This window comes from Mesoplodon bidens, assembly GCF_964165515.1.
Source record: "Mesoplodon bidens genome assembly, chromosome: 7".
In the NCBI taxonomy this organism is placed as follows: domain Eukaryota; kingdom Metazoa; phylum Chordata; class Mammalia; order Artiodactyla; family Ziphiidae; genus Mesoplodon; species Mesoplodon bidens.
The window spans coordinates 9,861,030-9,877,826 of NC_138164.1; the positions used below are offsets into that span (position 1 = coordinate 9,861,030).

The 16,797-nt window shown below is 49.5% G+C and overlaps 1 protein-coding gene across 3 annotated transcripts in view; it reads left to right on the forward strand.

Moving 5' to 3' along the window:
- Nucleotides 1-639: 639 nt before the first annotated feature.
- Nucleotides 640-16,797, forward strand: part of CLMP (CXADR like cell adhesion molecule) — a 117,086-nt gene continuing 100,928 nt past the window's right edge. Inside the window, exons 1-2 of one of the 3 annotated variants that reach the window (XM_081239206.1) lie at nucleotides 640-762; nucleotides 1,351-1,689. Coding sequence is in view for 1 of the 3 variants with exons in the window: in XM_081239207.1 (XP_081095333.1) it covers nucleotides 1,662-1,689 (28 nt within the window). In the remaining 2 variants the exon portion in view is untranslated. Of the gene's footprint in view, nucleotides 763-873; nucleotides 940-1,350; nucleotides 1,690-16,797 lie in introns of those variants that run through there. The other 2 variants (XM_081239205.1, XM_081239207.1) reach the window with 2 other exon arrangements.

Below are 16,797 nucleotides of genomic sequence, written 5' to 3' on the forward strand. Positions count from 1 at the left end.
GGGGTCGGTTTCATTACACCGGAAAAGACTAGCTAATTAGAAAGGACCGTACAGCTCCGGCATCTAAGGCCCTTGGAGCGAGGACTGTGCAAACGGGCTTGAAAGTGTGATGGAGCAGCCTGCCTCGCCGCTGCAGGCTGGCCCCAGCTCCCCTCGCGGGCACGGGTCAGGTCGTGCCTCCGTCTGGCTGAAGCAGCAGCCCCTGCTCCAGGGACGTCCAGAGCCCGGGCACCAGAGCGTGCAGGTCCAGGCTTTCTCGGAGCCTCAGGACAGTTGAGACCTGAGCGTGGCCGTCGCTGCCCTTTCCTTCTCTAGTCCCCTCCCGCCACCGCCGAGCAGCAGGGTCCTGGTAGACACAACCCCAGGCGCCGACCCGGGAGCTCGCGGGCGGCCCTCCGCGGGCCTCATTGGCGGGGTCCCTCGCACGGAGGAGGGAATCCGTGCCCTCTGCCTTCTTTTCTGAAAGGAGGTGATGCCTGTTTTGTCCAGGGCCTCGTGCAGGGAGGTCAGCTCCAGGGCTTCCTAACGGACTCCTTTGCACAGAGTTGTGAACCCCACTCCGCCGGGGGTGGGGGGATGGCTCGCTTAGCTCGGCCGGATCCGAGCGCGGGCTGCTGTGATTACCGCCGAGGGAGAAACAGCGAGGGCGAAAGGCCGACGGAAAGGCTGTGGAGCCCAAACAGGCCGTGAAGTCAGGAGCGCCCGACCAGACCCGTTGCTTGACAGTCCCGACTGTCACTTTCAGGCTGGGCTGTCTGCACGGTGGATATGGAGTTTCACCCCGACTAAACGTGGCAGAGAGGGCGGAGGAGAGGAGAAAAGAGGAAGGAAAGGAGAGGAGGGAGGAGGTGAGAGAGGAGAGGCGAGGATAATGCAGACGCGAGAGAAATGGAGAGAGGAGATGGAAGAGGAGAAAGCGCAGATCTGGGCGGAAGCAGGGTGTGTGTGAGCGAGCAAAGGATGCGAGAGAGAAGTGGGGAGAACACCAAGTGAGGACGGAGACCGAGGAGGCTGACAAGGCCTCATCCTCGCTCGTGGCCAAGTGTCCTCGGCTCTCTCCTACAGGGTCGACCCCACACCGAGCGCCGGGCGCGACCACCGGCCTCCGAGCGGCCGCATCCCCTCTCCTCCCTCCCGCCGGCGGCGGCGCCCCGCGGGCCCGACCCCCGCGGCTGCCCGGCCGGCGCTCCGCGCGCCCCAAGCGCTGGGAGGGAGGGAGCAGGGAGGGAGCGAGCGAGCGAGCGAGCGAGGGAGGGAGGGAGGGGCTGCCGGTGGGAGGCAACCATGTGGTTCCAGCTCACTCTATTCCCCCCCCCACGGCTTTCTTCACTCCTTTTTCTTTCCAAACAGGGAAAAGTGTTCCACGAAGCGGTAGGGTCTTTCTGCCTCGCCTTTTCCTCGCTGACCCGGGTCCCCGCTCCCGTCCGAGTGCCAGCTGGCGGGACGAGTGCTGGAAGCCCTTCTGCGCCTGTTGCGGGGATCCCGGAGCTGGGCGCAGGGCGCGAGGCGTGGGGCCGCTCCCGCGCCGGCACATGGCTGCAGCCGCCCCGCGCGCACCCCGAGGCGCCGCGCCTAGCTTGCCCGAGGTCCGTCGGCTGAGCCCGCCCGCCCCGGAGCCAAGCAGCGGCTGAGCGGGGAGGAGCCCGCGCCCGGGGATCGGGATGATCCTCCTCGTCCTGCTCGGGCTAGGTGAGTGCCTGGGGAGGGCGGGTGGCCCCGAGCACACATTGTCCCGCACCCGGGCCGCGACACGGGCTCCGAACGGTTGTCCCCGCGGCCCCCGGAGTGAGCCGGACGCCTGTGTCCCTGCCTCCCGGCCAGGGAGGAACACATCTGGCAGCGGAGGGCCGCCCAGTCGGCCATCGAAAACGTCTCGCACATCTGGGCCCTGGAGCAGCCTTGGGCGTTGGGGTGTTTCCTGGTTGAGTTTGGCCGAGAACTGCTTGGTGTGGCGGGTGCTTTTGGGGGTGGTGTTTAGTTTCAGGAGTATCTGGGGAAACTGGAGAATTGGGGGAGGGAAGGTATTATTCAGGAATTTTTGTGCCAGGTTCCTGAGGGTGGGGGGAGCTTTTTCGTTTCAAACAGGCGCCTGGAGGGCGCAGATTAGAAACAGATGTGTTGGAGGGTAAGAGAAAGGGAGTGGGAGAAGAGAGGGGGAGAGGAAAGCCGGAGAGGGGAAAGGGCAGAGCACCAGGAGGACCAGGAAGGTGTGGACAGACTGGGAGGGACGAAGAGGGGAAGGGAAAGGGCCGGGAGGGAGAGAGGAAAGAGGAGGAGGGATGTGAGGCAGAACAGCAAGACTGAGAGAGACTGATGAAGACAGAGAAAAACGGAGCGGAGGATAGCATAGAGGGAAACAGGTTCTGGGGCCAAGAGAAGTGCTGCCCTGCGTGTCCCTTCCGGGTGTCACCCAGGCAGGACTCCTGAGGCCTCAGAGGCCCTAAGGCATAGACTCACCCGGGCTGGAAGCAGGCAAGTTTACAGGGTAGGGCAGGACAGTGCCCATCAAGGATGTGTGGACAAGAGCTGACAGGAGGGAGATGCACCAGGGCAGGGAAGCCCGACTGGGGAGCTGAAGAAAAGTCATGAGAGGCACCAGGGAAGCGTGGGCTACACCTAGAGCCAGGACCAATTGTGAGCCTGAGTTCAGAAAACCAAAGAGCCAGCAGGCGTGGTAAAGTGAGTGCTGCCCTGGAGACCAGGCCAGGTGAGAACTGGTCCCGGTTTTGAACTGACTCGCTGGGTGATCTTGGACCACTTACCCACTACCAGGCCTTCAGTTCCCTTCACTCCAAAACAAGCAAATGAGATGGTTCCTAAGTCCCTTCTGGCTCTGACAGCCTTAAACACCAGGAGTTTGTCAGGGACCTAATGGATAGAAAAGCCCCCAAACAAAAGTGAAGAGGCACTAAAAACTCCCTCCGAATTAGATGTCTAGAGCTCTCTGTCTCTCTTTTTGAAACCTTACAAACCAACTAGGCCATATGCATGCCTGCCTAAGCCAGCCTCAGGCCAACAATAACTCTTCACCCAGATTAGAGGAATAAAAGAGGTGGATTAACCTAAACTATTGCTCAAGTAGGGCAGGTGAGGAGCCACGATTTTCTAAGCTCTTTTAAATACCAGCCAAGTATTGCAGTACTGCTCCTGAGCACAGCTGGCATATCTGGATGGCACCTTTACTGGCCTCTACCCCTAAGCTACCAACCACCCGATGTCAGTAGGCTCAAACGTCAGAGCAGCCTTATTAAAAGCAGCTGGAACTCATTGATTACTTATTATGCTGAGCATGTTATATGGGCTATCTTGTTAACTCATTTATTCTTCACACCACCCACTACTGACCACCCACTATTACTACCCCGATTTTACAGGTGAAGAGAATAAGATGTAAAGAGGTCAGGTAACTTGCTCAAAGCTGTAAGCTCCTAGTTAGCAGAGATAAGATTTGAATGCAGGTTGTTTGCTTGCTAAACCGCCATGTATAGTCTTCCGGCACCACAGAAGGACTCTTAAAGATGTTCTCTGCATTGAGATCCAGTTCAGTCCTATTCATGGAGCAGGAGATGTCAGCGAGATCCTGCCCCGTGGGAGGAGTCTGGGAAAGGGAAACAAAACTAAGAGTGTTTGAGCATCTGTTCTACACCAGCCCCATTTGGGCACAGTTTCTGGTGGAAAGTGACTTTGGCCTGCATGGTCAGTTGAAATCAGCTGGCTTTGATGATGGTCAATGTCTTAGTTCATGAGAAAGAGGAACAGACCAAGACATGGATCGAAAGATGTCATTGGTTCCTTAGCCATTTTTTATTGAGTGCCTACTATGGGTATCATTCCTCTGGTGAGAATATCATCTGTTGGGTTGATGTCTTTCTCATACAAGTTGTCTCTCATGATATCTTTTTGGGGAGGGTTCTGTCTTTATAAAATTGTTACAAAACCAAATGCCATGTAGAAGAGAAAAAGTGGACCACTGACTTAGAAATTCTCCATAACTGGATGTTCATCTACTATTCACCTAATAATAGGATGTTCACCTACTATTAAGCTTTTGCCACATCAATGCCCTTGTCAGATGTACCCATACACATGACATCCCAGCTCCGAAATGAATAAACTGTTCAAGTGAGAAGTCACAGAGGAGATGAGTTGAAGAGTCAGGACAAGGGACAGGGCAGGAAACCTGAGATGAGGTTGGAGAGCCAGAGACCAGCATTTGAGGGGAGCAACACTGAAGGAACTGAAATCCCTGCATGGGTCAGCAGCCCCTGGGAACCACTCCTGTGGGCTGGATTAGCCTTATTTGCAAAGTGGTTTTGAGCCCTGGGATGCCTGGGTGGGCACTCTTTAGGAAAGCCAGAAAGAAAGCCCTCAGCGTTGCCTGAATCCTAAAATCATCTCCTGCTCCATGAAAGGAACAGATCCCGGGTGGCTTCTGGCCACTGCTAGCGTGATTTCTGGCCTCTTTTTTCTAGAGAAAGCACAGATTGAAGGGGAGTCAGGAGGGCTAAGGGTTCATAGTCTGAACAAGGATGGGCCAGTTGACTCCTTGCTTTCTGGACCTGCCAGTGAGTGAAATCAAATGTCCTGCCTTTCTGATGTGAATGAAAAGGAATGCTCTGAGCCCCACGGAGGAGAAACAAGGGGGACTTCATGGGTTCCCTCAGCCCCTCCTCTGACCACCACCTCTCCCCTTCCCCTGTTGCTCAGGTCTCATTATCCTACCTGAACTTCTTCCTAGACTTCTGTAATAGCTGCCACGTGGTCTCCTGCCCAAGCTGTCTTCCCTTCCTACATACTGCTACCCGAGTAACCTCGTGAAACAGCTGGTATAAGGCAAAGAATTTGGATTAGGAATCTGGCAAGCTCTCTGGGTTCCTTGACTGCAGAATGGGGGTGGAGGGATTTTGAATTCACATTCTCTCTGATTCCGTGATGTTATTCTGCTCTTCCATAAACTTTTAGTAGTCTCCGTTGCCTGTAATGTCAAGTATAAACACTTCATTCTCATATTAAAGATTTTACACAATATCATTCACAACTCACCCCCCAACAACTCTCCAAGAAACCTGGATTACTTCCCGTACTCAAACCACACCCCATGCTTCTTTCTGGCTCTATGCTTTTGTTTATGATAATCCCTCCACCAAAAATGCCCTCTTACTCTCCACCCTTACAGATTGTTGACTCTAGATCAAAATCATGTTCACTCGCCAAGTCTCACCTCAAATACCACTTCCTCCATACACCTGTCCATGATTTCACCAACAGAATATACTCTTTTCCTTCCTTTGAATCCCAGTAGCCGTTCTATTATGCTACTTTGTATTACAGCGATCTGAATACTTACCTAACATTCCAGTTAGAGTGTAAGGCCCATGCCTCATTCATCTGGGTACCACTTTTAGTACCTAGCAGAAACTAAAAGCTTGCGAAGTATCTGTTAAAATAATTGGGTATTTGAAACATTTGGAACATTTAAGGTCAAGAGAGGTGAAAGATCTGGAGTATTATTACTCTTTGACTGTGGAACAACACAATTACGAGGAACCCAGTTTTAACTGTTTGCTTTTGTGCTGCCTTGTCCATTAATGCAAACACAATGAGTACTGTTTTTAAAAAAGTTATACATAGAACATTACATGGACAAGGAGGACCAGATAATACATTTGTTATACAAACTTAATATATCAAGTACGTTAGTACCAGACATTAACAATAGAATTCATCGAAACTTTTGCCAGGATGAGGAAGTAGCCTTGTTTCCAAAAAAATGAGTTTGAGGAGTGCTTGAATGCTTGGTCCACTGGCCTGTGGTTTAATGACGGGTCTCAGTAGGGTTCCATGTCCTTCCCTCGTCTTCCCATATTAATGGTGATGGTTATAATATAAATACATTCCAGATAGGCTCATATCTTGTCTCGTTCAATTTTTATCTTTTGCTCAGCTGAGCAAAGTACACATGAGTATATTTCATAAATGTACCTAATGATGATGAACTAGACAGGCATTTTTAAAAGGTAGAATCAAAGATTAGCAGACATGGGGAAAAGCTAAGACACTATCTAAATCAGTGGTTCTTAAAATTTTGAATCCCAGACCCCTCTGAGAATCCAGTGAAAACCCTGAATCCACTTCTTAGAAAAAGACACATACACATCAAGTTTTCCTATAACTTCTAGGGGTTCATTGACCTCCTGATACCGTTCCTTGGAACCCAATTAAATCCTTGATCTAAACCTACCCCTTCTTTTATGATGAAGAAACAACCAAAGTTCAGAGAGATTTGGCTAAAGTTAAACAGGTAGCTTAGTAGAAGGGCCAAGACAAGACCCCCTAACTCCATAATCTGTCCTATCACACATTCTTGAAGTGGAAAATCTCTCTTCCTCCTTTTCAGCTCATGTAATTAAGCTCCAAGATCACAGTTGCTCTTCAGATGCTTCAGTTGAATGAAGTCAGTGCTGAATAATTGCCATTGGTTTTATGTTGAGAAATTGTCTGAAAAATAGGGCCGATGTCATAACATTTCAGTTTAGCCATCATAACTAGAAATCCTGGAAACTTCTGCAGTGCCTTGTATAATGTCTGGTATATTCGGGAAGAAGAGATTATACCCAAAGTCCTAAAGATGTAGATATGCCTACAGGGAATAGAATGGGAAATCAATAGCTCTAGCTCCTTCATAATTTTGCTGGGTTATTCTGGGCAAGTCATTACTATTCTGAGCCTCAATTTCTTTCTCTGTGAAATGAGCTTACTAGACTCAGCTTATCTCTATGTTTCCTTATACCATTAACATTCTCTGTTTTTTTTATAATTCTGAGAATTTTCCGGCTGGTCCAGATGTGGCTGTGATCAGAGCACATGGGTGTTACCATGCTTATCTGATTTTTTTCAGGCACTGAGCCCTCATGGCAATAGGTAGCATATGATTATGAATCTAGAACGGCTGGCTGCCTAATGTGAAGAGAGCAGTAGTGACTCCATCCTGGGTCTGCACTGGGGCACTGTTAGCCAGGCAGCATCATTCAGGGTCAGGGTAGATGGCCAGAGACCTCTGCCCTAGAAGTTTAGTACCTGAAATACTCACCAAAAGGATTTCATCCTGAGCAGAGTTACCTACAAAACAAGCCCAAGCATGGACACCCAGGGTAGACTTCTGAGTAGAGGGTCTGTTGCATGAAACTGTTTGCAGGCATTAGCATTTCCTTCAGTTTTTAAAATTAAGACATGATTTACATACAATAAAGTACACCCACTAAGTGTGTAGCTTAACGATTTCCCTGCATGGATTTGAACTTGTGGTTGGGTTTTGAAATATGAATTGTGTATTATTAGCTCACTCGTAGTACCTGAGAGAGAACTATGTGGGTAGGATTATTACGGCAGTAGAATTTATTGCTAACATTTGTACAAAGTTTCACAGTTTACAAAATATATTAACATACCTTATCTCATTCTCAAATCACTCTTTGAGAGTAAATGTCATTATTACACCACTTTACAGGTAAATAAACTGAGGCCTAGAGAAATAAAGTGAGTTTCTCGAGATTACCCACTCAGTAAGTAGCTGAGCCAGGACACCGACCCAACATTTTGGATTCCAAAAACTATTTGCTTTCCAATTATCAGGAGGCACATAGTTATTCTGAAATCAAGGCTTCTGTGTTATCAAGAAGAGAGGATCAGGCTGAAGTAAGGCTTCATTTACAGGATTCCAAACGATAAATCCCACAGTGGAAAATTCTGTTAGAACATTTATCACCCCCTCCCCCACACTCCATTCAAATTGTTAAGAAATGGTTCGTTTGGGTTAATGTCTATCGTTTATAACCCAGAATTACTATGTATGTCATACATGGGTTACATACATACAGTACAGTACATACATACTAACGAATCAGAAGACTCTCATAGTTGTGGAGACCTCGCCTTGCTTTGGGGTTGGTTGCGTGAACTCCTTATTAGTCCTGAGGCTATGGATGGTGAGTGTATTGGCTACAACTCACCCTATATGTTGCCTTTTGTAGTTAAATTCCTCGTTTCAGCAGTTTTGACTTCTTCCCAAAGAAGAATGCAGACGGTACCAAAAAACAAAAAAATCTGGTTATCTGAGCTTCCTAACTGTCTAGATTCTGGGAAAATAAGTTTATTTCCTTTGGCACCACATAGACCAGAATGGGGAAGAATGCTGAAGTCAGACAACCTTTATTTTGTTAGTGACAGTGGTTGGATCACTGTGTGTGGAGCCTCGGCCAGAGTCTGCTGGTGATAAGACTGAAGGCTACTTTGTTTCCTCAGGATGCAGGGAGGAAGCCGCTGCCTTTGTGCCCACACTGAGAAGGGAACACGGGCAGCTGTCTTCCGAGGTCGGTGTGGAATATGGGAGGTTTTTCTGAAGCGAGGCAGCAAGCGGATCTGGAGAGTTCAGGTCACGAAAGGCGACAGGGGAGAAGAAATAGGAGCGGGAGGAAGAGGAAGGCACAGAAATAGAGGGCAGAGGATGCACAAGCTAAAAGCTCGGCCCTCCTGGCATTTACAGGGCAGCTTCTCTGAGCTCTTTCTGTTTCATGGAGAGCGGCAGCAGCTTTCAGGAGCTTCCAGGGACTCTCATGTGTGTCCCCTCACATTTTCGACATCATTCATGCACCCTCACTCACAAAACAATTAGAGGAGGGGGGCTCCTTCTGTAGTTCAGGCCCTGTGCTAGGCTCTCAGATGCCACTGATACGGAACACAGTTTCCACCATCTAAGAACTCAGCCCAGTGGGGCGACATAGTCATAAACAAGGAATTGCAGATATATGGGAGCGCTGTCATCAAGGAAAGTACCAGGGCTTTTAGGAGTCCTGGGGAGGTAGCAACTCAATCCTGTGCCGTCTTACGGAGATGGGCTGTGTCTTCCCACGTGCATCTTCAGGACGGTGGCTGATGTTCCCCTGTCATCCACAGCACTTGCACATTAGTGGGGCTGGTGCTAACTAAACAGCTGGTGGGTTGATGGATCACCCCCATCGTCATCAGAAGGGACGGATTCAGTGCTGTGTGTCCTTGGCATTCAGCCAGGTGCTTTCTGGAAGGATTGGACTGCCCGACATCCTTGCCTATTGAAAGTTATGGTTCGTTCTCCCTCACAACCTGCCAGTTACATAGCTGCCTCTGGTTCCTCGTCCCTCATGGGATGTTTAAAAAAAGAAAAGAAAAGAAAAAGAGGAAGAAATACATCAGTGAATTTGGATCTCTTAATTAAGAATGGTGGTCTGGTCACCTGAGGTTTTAGTAATATTTGTCCACGTGGAAAGTGAATAGGATTAAGCCGAAAAGGAAATTTTTGCTGCAGAAAAAATCTGTTGTATTGAACAGACTGAGCCCCTGACATAACCTTACTTCTTTTCTTGTTGGGAGGGTTGGGGGTGAGGGGGTGTCAAATCCTGGAGAGGGAAAGTGCTTTGCGACTTCACTGTTTAAATTTAGGTTTGGGTTTGTGGGGATCGTTTTGACTTGGAGCAATAAGCCTTCCAACCCAGCCTCTGTCACTTCTCATTACTTCCAGTGACAGTTCCAATCATTTCCAATCACTCTTCAAGGGAAGAGTGGGGGAAGGCACATAGGCGGCCATGTGGATGTGCCGGGTAGCCACTTCTGTAAGAGTTCAGCCCCGGGGTCCTGGCTGGGCCACTTTATAACCATGTGACCTTGGGCACTTCACCTTCCTGACCTTAGTTTTCTCACCAGTAATCACATCTATTAACAATTCATAGGTTTGTTGTGAGAATTAAATGAGACAATGCATACAAAGAATTTTAGCATCCTGCTTGGTACATAATAAGCTAATAAATGGCTGTCCTGATTCCCATGACTGTCCTTGCTGGGAGAGGCTCAGCCCAGAGGTACTTGGAGGGTCTGCTTGAAGCCAGCAGACACCAGACCAGCAGGGCCAGCCTTCAGGGCTCCGGCCACCACTGCCCCTCCATCCTGCAGATGAGTTCCCAGATGTCCTTCGGGGAATGTCGCCCTGCTCCAGGATCCCAAGAGGTGCATAAACCCCGTGTGTGCCCCAGTTGTCTGTAACTGCTCTAGGAGAGTAACTTTTTGTGTTATTCAGCTCCGGGCAAGAGGCGCCCATCGTTATGCTGCCCTGCATACTGTCTGCAGGTTGCTGAAGCTGAATCGCAGGGGGCCGGACTTCTGTTCCCTATTCTGCCCTCTCCATCACACGTTCCCCAAGGCCTGTGCCCGCTTGGGCTGTCCAGCCTGGGCAAACACGGGCTGGTTAATTTTTGCTTTCGCTGTCAGGTAATGTTTTATTGAGCACCTACTATGTAGCAAGCATCATGCTAGGGACTTTCATACCAGAAATTTCTGGTATCCTCACAACAATCTGTGAGGCCGGTATTATTTTTTTTTAATATTTATTTTATTTTATTTATTTATTTATTTGGTTGCACTGGGTCTTAGTTGCGGCTCATGGGCTCTTTAGTTGCGGCTCGCCGGCTCCCCAGTTGTGGCATGCAAACTCTTAGTTGCGGCATGCATATGGGATCTAGTTACCTGACCAGGGATCGAATCCGGGCCCCCTGCATTGGGAATGCGGAGTCTTAACCACTGCGCCACCAGGGAAGTCCACTGTGAGGCCGGTATTATTGTCATCCCTATTTTGGGTCAGAAAAGTTAGACTGAAGAGGTCAGGTGTTCTGTCGTAGGCTGTACAGCTGTACAGACTGGAGCTGAGTTTGCCTTCTGCTTCAGTAATGATCTGGGGAAGACAGGAGTGCAGAGACATATGGATGACATACCTATGGGGACACATGGATGGGAGGCCACCATGTGGTCTTTGAGGATTTGGCCTAAGATGGAGCTGCAAGGCCCTGCATCCTCTGCTTTTGTCCTGACCAAAATTAGATCCAGTGAGCCCAATACCCACATTCAAGACATGTTGAATTGTATTTCCTGTTTAAATTTGGGAGGAAAGGCAAACCTCAAGGTGGGAAGAAAAATGTCTGTTTTTTTCCACTGACCTGAACAACAAAGAGTGTGGGCTAAACTGGGTGTCCCAGATTTCCGCAGACCTAGAATTCCCACTTAGATGGATTCCTGGCCCAGGTGGGTAGAGTCTGGGTTTCTAGCCGAGGCCTGGTCTCCATCTGCTTTCCTTGGCTGGAGGTCCATCCCCCATCCCTCCAGCCAATAGCAAAGTTCAGGCTCCCGCCTTGCGGCCTCTCCATCCTCAAAGAGCCGGAAATGGGGCCACCTCTCCGTAGCCACCGTCTCTGCTCCACTGCCTCTCCCTCCCTGTTCCCAGAGTCCTGCAGCTTCCCAAGCCCTGGGGAATCCAGGTGACCGTCCTCATATGCCTGCCACCTGAGCCTGACCTTCCCCTTGCTCTTCCCCTCTCTCTCTGGACCCAGTGTGGTTGCTCTCGGATCTGGTATTTAATGAGAGAGAGACAGAGAAGCAGAGAGAGAGAGATAAGAGAACAAGACAGAGAGAGACAGAAAAAACAGAGAAAGACAGAAAGAGACAAAGACAGAAAGAGAAACAGACATGCACACACAGAGACAAAGACACACAAAGAAAGAGAAAGAGAGGGACAGAGTCAGACACACACACACACACATACATGCAGAGCAGGCAAGCATGAACTCTGTACATCTCGCCTTTCCTGTGTCGCCTGGCACGTGGAGTCAGAGGTCCTCTTCCTCCCTCTTTCTCCTTTGTTTTGGTGGATTCACCCTGCACATCACTAACTCCACTAGGGTATCCGAGGTAGGGCAAACAGAGGAAACACAAGTCAATGATTACAGAAAGTGTTGGTGGGATTAAAAAAATATTATTTCCAAGCTCAGTGCTTATGTGTATGTTAGCGCATTTAATCTTCACGACAGCTTTGTGAGACAGGTCTTGTCAGCCTCCATTTTATCGAAAAGGATCAGAGAGGTTAAGACATTTTCCTGGTGTTATACAGCTAATTAGTAGCAGAATCAAAAGGAGAAGCCAGGTCTTCTGGCTCCCAAACCATTGCTCATCCCCTTCCTCCAGTGGACCATGAGCCTCCCTATGCATGGCAGCAACACCCCACAGCAGGACTCCTCACTGGCTCTCATCTTCCAGTGTCTCATTACCAGCTCATGGAGGGGGCAATGCATAAGCTTTGTCGCCAGATATGGCTGCCTTCAACTCTGGGAAGGCTTGAGATTTGTCTCGAGTGATCAACCGTTCTGATTTGCCCAGGACTGGGAGGTTTCTCAGGACGTGGAACACAGGATTTTTAATGATAAAACAAGGACAGTCCTGAGAAAACCATCTGGTTGGTCACGCAAGTAGTAGACCACTCAAAGTGTGATCCTCAGATGAGCGGCAGGGGTAGCACAGGGAGCTTGCTAGAAATGTAGCATCTCAGGTCCCACCCAGCCCCACTGAACCAGGATCTGCAAGCTCCCTGCACAACATAAGAAACATCTGAGAAGCTCCAGAGCAGGACCTCGGGCACCTTTGGCAGGAGTTGGGGAAATGGAAGACGTGCACCTGAGTTCCCTGACCTGGGACCGTCACCTGCTGTAACCTCAGGTGATGTCCATTGACACTCCAGACTTAGGCTTATAGGCTGAGAGGAAAGGAGTTAAAGGTCCCAGAGTTGAGCACATGGGGGTGAGAAGGCTGGAGGGTGTCTTGGTGCTGTGTGGGCGTGAGTGATTCGTGGTTAAGCTTTTCTGTCTGTCCTTGGAATGATGATGTTATAAAGGTTCTGAAGTTTCCTGGATTCTCCTTTCCTTTTCCTGGGGCGAGGCTGGAGTGGGCAGTGGCCGACAGCAGATTACCCAGGGTCTACCTGGGGCCAGCAGCAGCCTCTGCCCCTGGGGCCTGGAGACTCGGGAAATGAGAGCACAGGGGGCAAAGCATCTAACTGAGCCATGCTTGCCGAAGAGCAGACTCTCCAAGTTAGTTATTGAAGGAATAGTAGGCTATTCGAGCAGTGCTGCACACCTACAGGATTTCCTGTGTGATGCCTGGCTCCTCGTCACAGGATCCTAACCTAGCTTTGCGAGCAAGCTGGCAGCGGTTACCTGGCCCTCCCTTCCCCATGGCGAGCACTCCACTGGGACGTAAATAGAAGTTATTGAACCTGTTCTCCAGCGAGGAGGTGGTTGGCCAACTCCTCACATGCTTCACGGGCTCCTCTAGGCCTTGGCTTATCTCGAGTAAACCTGGGTCAAAGCAGGTGTTCCGTCCTTTGAGTGATGGTGGTGGTGTGTCATCTTCTGTTAGTTTCTTTGCTCTCAAACCTGACTGTCATGTGAAAACCACAGGTACCAGGCAAGGTAGGAAAAGACGTTTGTAAGACTGGGGTGGCGGAGCAGCCTCAAACTAAAAGAAGCACAACCCACATTTGTCCACTTTCTCTCTGTTCCAAGTCACACGCTCAGTAGGGGCTCTGAAATAAAGGCAGCTCGAAGGAGGGGATGACAGGCAGGCCTGGAGATGGACTTGTTCATCTGCTCAGTTAGAGCCGTTTCAGACAAAGCTGATTTCTGCTGTGATTTTAATCCCACCCTGACACTGAGAAATCAAACCATCACTTTTCTCATAATAGGGAGAGATGCCTCTGACCTAGGTTGGTTTTGTAACAGTCTCATCTGTGCATATTGTTTTCCCTGGGATCTCCAAGGGCTTGGTTGTGGGTGGATTTTATCAGAAGATACAGATTTCCATTATGAAGCAACTCCTGTGTGCTGGATACTTGCTCATCCAAGTCCTATCGGAGGACCAGACTGACAGAGGAAAAAGGAAATGGTGAACGATGTCAGACGGAATGTAGTTAAAGTCCAGAATGTTTGGTACAGACAGGAAGTGAAATGCGGGATTTGGAAAAGGAGAGTCATTAAGGTGTAAGATCTTCAGCAAACAGTGGAGCAAGAGTACGTGTCATGTGAGATGAAGATATTGCGTCGGGGTGGGTGAGGGGTCAGGAGCCTGGAGACGCACAGCTGGAGGCATAGAGGGGGCAGGGAGGACACGGCGGGGATAGTTGTGAAACAGTTATTCAGCCTCACTCTGGGAATAACACACAGTCATAGTTTACAGGCCAGTTTGGGGACCTACCTCAGGCAGTGTGGAGAAGGACCTTGGGCAACTCCCTCTCTGGGCCTCAGTTGTCACCATGCACCAGGAGAGATCGGAGGGGAGAAGTTCTAGGTCCCCCACTGACTCTGCATCAGGAGGACTCTGCTGTTCTCCTTAGCGGGAGGCTTCAGACCCCAGCGATCCTTCGCCATCCTCCCCGTGCAGGCATTGTGAGCTGATGCTTCACCTGCGCCCCCCCAGGTCTCCCTGCTCCCCCAGCTCCCTGGCTCTGCCCCCAGGGCTTTCCCTGGCACTAGAATAGACCCACATACAGTCTGACCTGCCCAGGCCTCTGCCTCTGAAAATGCCAAAGTCGCTCGCATCCCAGGGCTTTTGCACGTCTGTCCCTCGCCTGGAGCGCTCTCTCCCTGGCCTTTGCAAGGCTGGCTCTTACCTTACAGGTTTCAGTGTAAATATTGCCTCCGTGAGACCCTCCCTGAGCTCCACTCAGCCTCCCCTCTAACCAGAGCCTTGGCCTGATCACTTCACATTACCCTGCTATATTTTCCCCCTAACATTTATCACAGTCTGAAGTCTTCTTTTTACCTCTGCTCATGCACTTGTCTCTTGTCTGTTTCTACAAGAGTCTGGACTTCGTATCACTGACTTCTGTATTCGCACAGTGCTTGACACAGAGATAGGTACTCAGTAAAGAGATGATAAACATCTGCTTTTTTTCTCTATGGTGTGCATAGCAACCGAGACATTTTATAAATGAAAAAAGTTATTTAATGAGCCCTTCTTTGTGCAGAGCTCTTTGTATATGTTATTTCATTTAATCCTCATGACAACTCTACCATGTAGATACTATTAGGATCCCCTTTTACAGAGGAGGGCGTGGATCATTACAGAGGTGAAGTCCTTGCCAAAGTTACACAGCTAGTGAGCTGTGAGGTCTGGGTTTGAACCCAGGCAGTCTGACTGCAGAGCTGGTGCCATAAGTTCATGTGCTATTTAGGTCACTTAAGCCAGCGCTTCTCAGACTTTAAGGTGCTTATGAATCAGCTGAGGACCTTCTTAAAATGCAAGATCTGATTTAGTAGGTCTGGGGTGGAGCCTGAGATTCCATGTTTCCAACAAGTTTCCAGCAGTGCCGCTGGTCCATGGAAAATACCTCTCAGGAGGGAAGGGAGAGATGGAGGGAGAGAAACTGGCCTCAGAGAGGCCAGGTGGCTTTCCTTAGATCATGTAGCTAGCTCATGGCCAGCCTGGTGTCCTGGCTCCTAGCCTAAAGCTCTTTCAATGGCTCAGCAACCCCAAGGATTTTAAAGCATGTACACATTTTCAAAGACCGTTTGCAGGAATATAGACACCTGAATTAGAGATTGCAAAGGGGCCCATGATGCTGGCCTGTGCCCCCTGCTGATCATGACCAGGATACCTGGTTGCTGCTGGGCTTCTTTCCATCCCTGAGGCAGAGGGCATGGGAGGGGGTACGTGGAGAACACACACCTTGGCGGCTGAGTTTGTGTGCTTGGAGGAGGTCTGGAAATTCTGGGGAACCATGCATGTCTCTCAAAACAAGAACTGTCATGCCCAGGACAGAAACTGCCATTATCTGCAGTTTACCAAGCTCCCACTGGCTGCTCTAAGGTTTGTGGATATATCAATAGGATTTATTACATGAGCATCAGCTCATTTGAGCCGCCTCCACCCTTCCCCACCTTCCCTGTTCCTGCCTTCCTGACACAGAAGATTCAATTTCTGAACACCTTGACACATTGGTCTGTTCCCCCTCCCACCCAGCAGAAGTCCCTCTGGAAGATGACCTCCATCCTCCAGTGGAACACACCACAGGGTTCTCAGAAACTGCAGAGCCCCATCCGCTCCAGGACAGCTCTTACCCTGGGAGGGACTTTCCGCTCTGAGCTGGAGACGCTTGAAACTGCCACCTCCCAAGGCTACACAGATTAGGACTGCCATAATCTTACAAGTAAAGGGCCCTCCAATTTGTAAAGTGATGTTTTAAGAACATTTATCTGTGATGGGTACTGTGCTAGACATTTTCATATACACGTCACCTCATGTAATACTACAAGCACACCCTGAAGTATGTAGTGATCAATCCCCCTTTGACATATGGACACTGAGGGAGGGATTAAGTGACTCGCCTCAAGACAGACGGCCGATGTCATTTCTACTACATCATAGCTGCCCAATCTCCTTATAAATAGTTGAAGAACGTTCTTTCATGTTTGTCTCCTATCCTGCTCTCTCCTTTTACCAACTAAACACTCCTGTTTCCTTTAACCTTTCTCCCCAGTTATTACAACCATCATTAACTGAAGCCATGCTATGAGCCAGGGACCCAGTATGTAGACTGAACCCATCTCCATAAGAACCTTAAGACATCTCCATTTTGTAGATGAGCAAAGTGCTGAAACTCAGAAAAGTAATTTGTCCAATGTCACTTAATAAGTGACAGAAAGTGAGGATTTGAGCCTGGGCCTTGTAGACTGTGAAAATGAGAAGAATGCTGGGTGAAGGGATGGAATGAGGACAGTGGGATTCGGGTGAGAAATGATGCAAACTTGGACATTCTCCCATCATAACTATCTTTATTGTGTTGGCAGGCATGGCCTCCCTTACAGAATAACCACGTACTAAATTGGGCCTTCAGGGGAGCCGAATCTGTGCAGGGTGAGAGTTACTGAGGGCTTTGTTATTGAGAAGGTG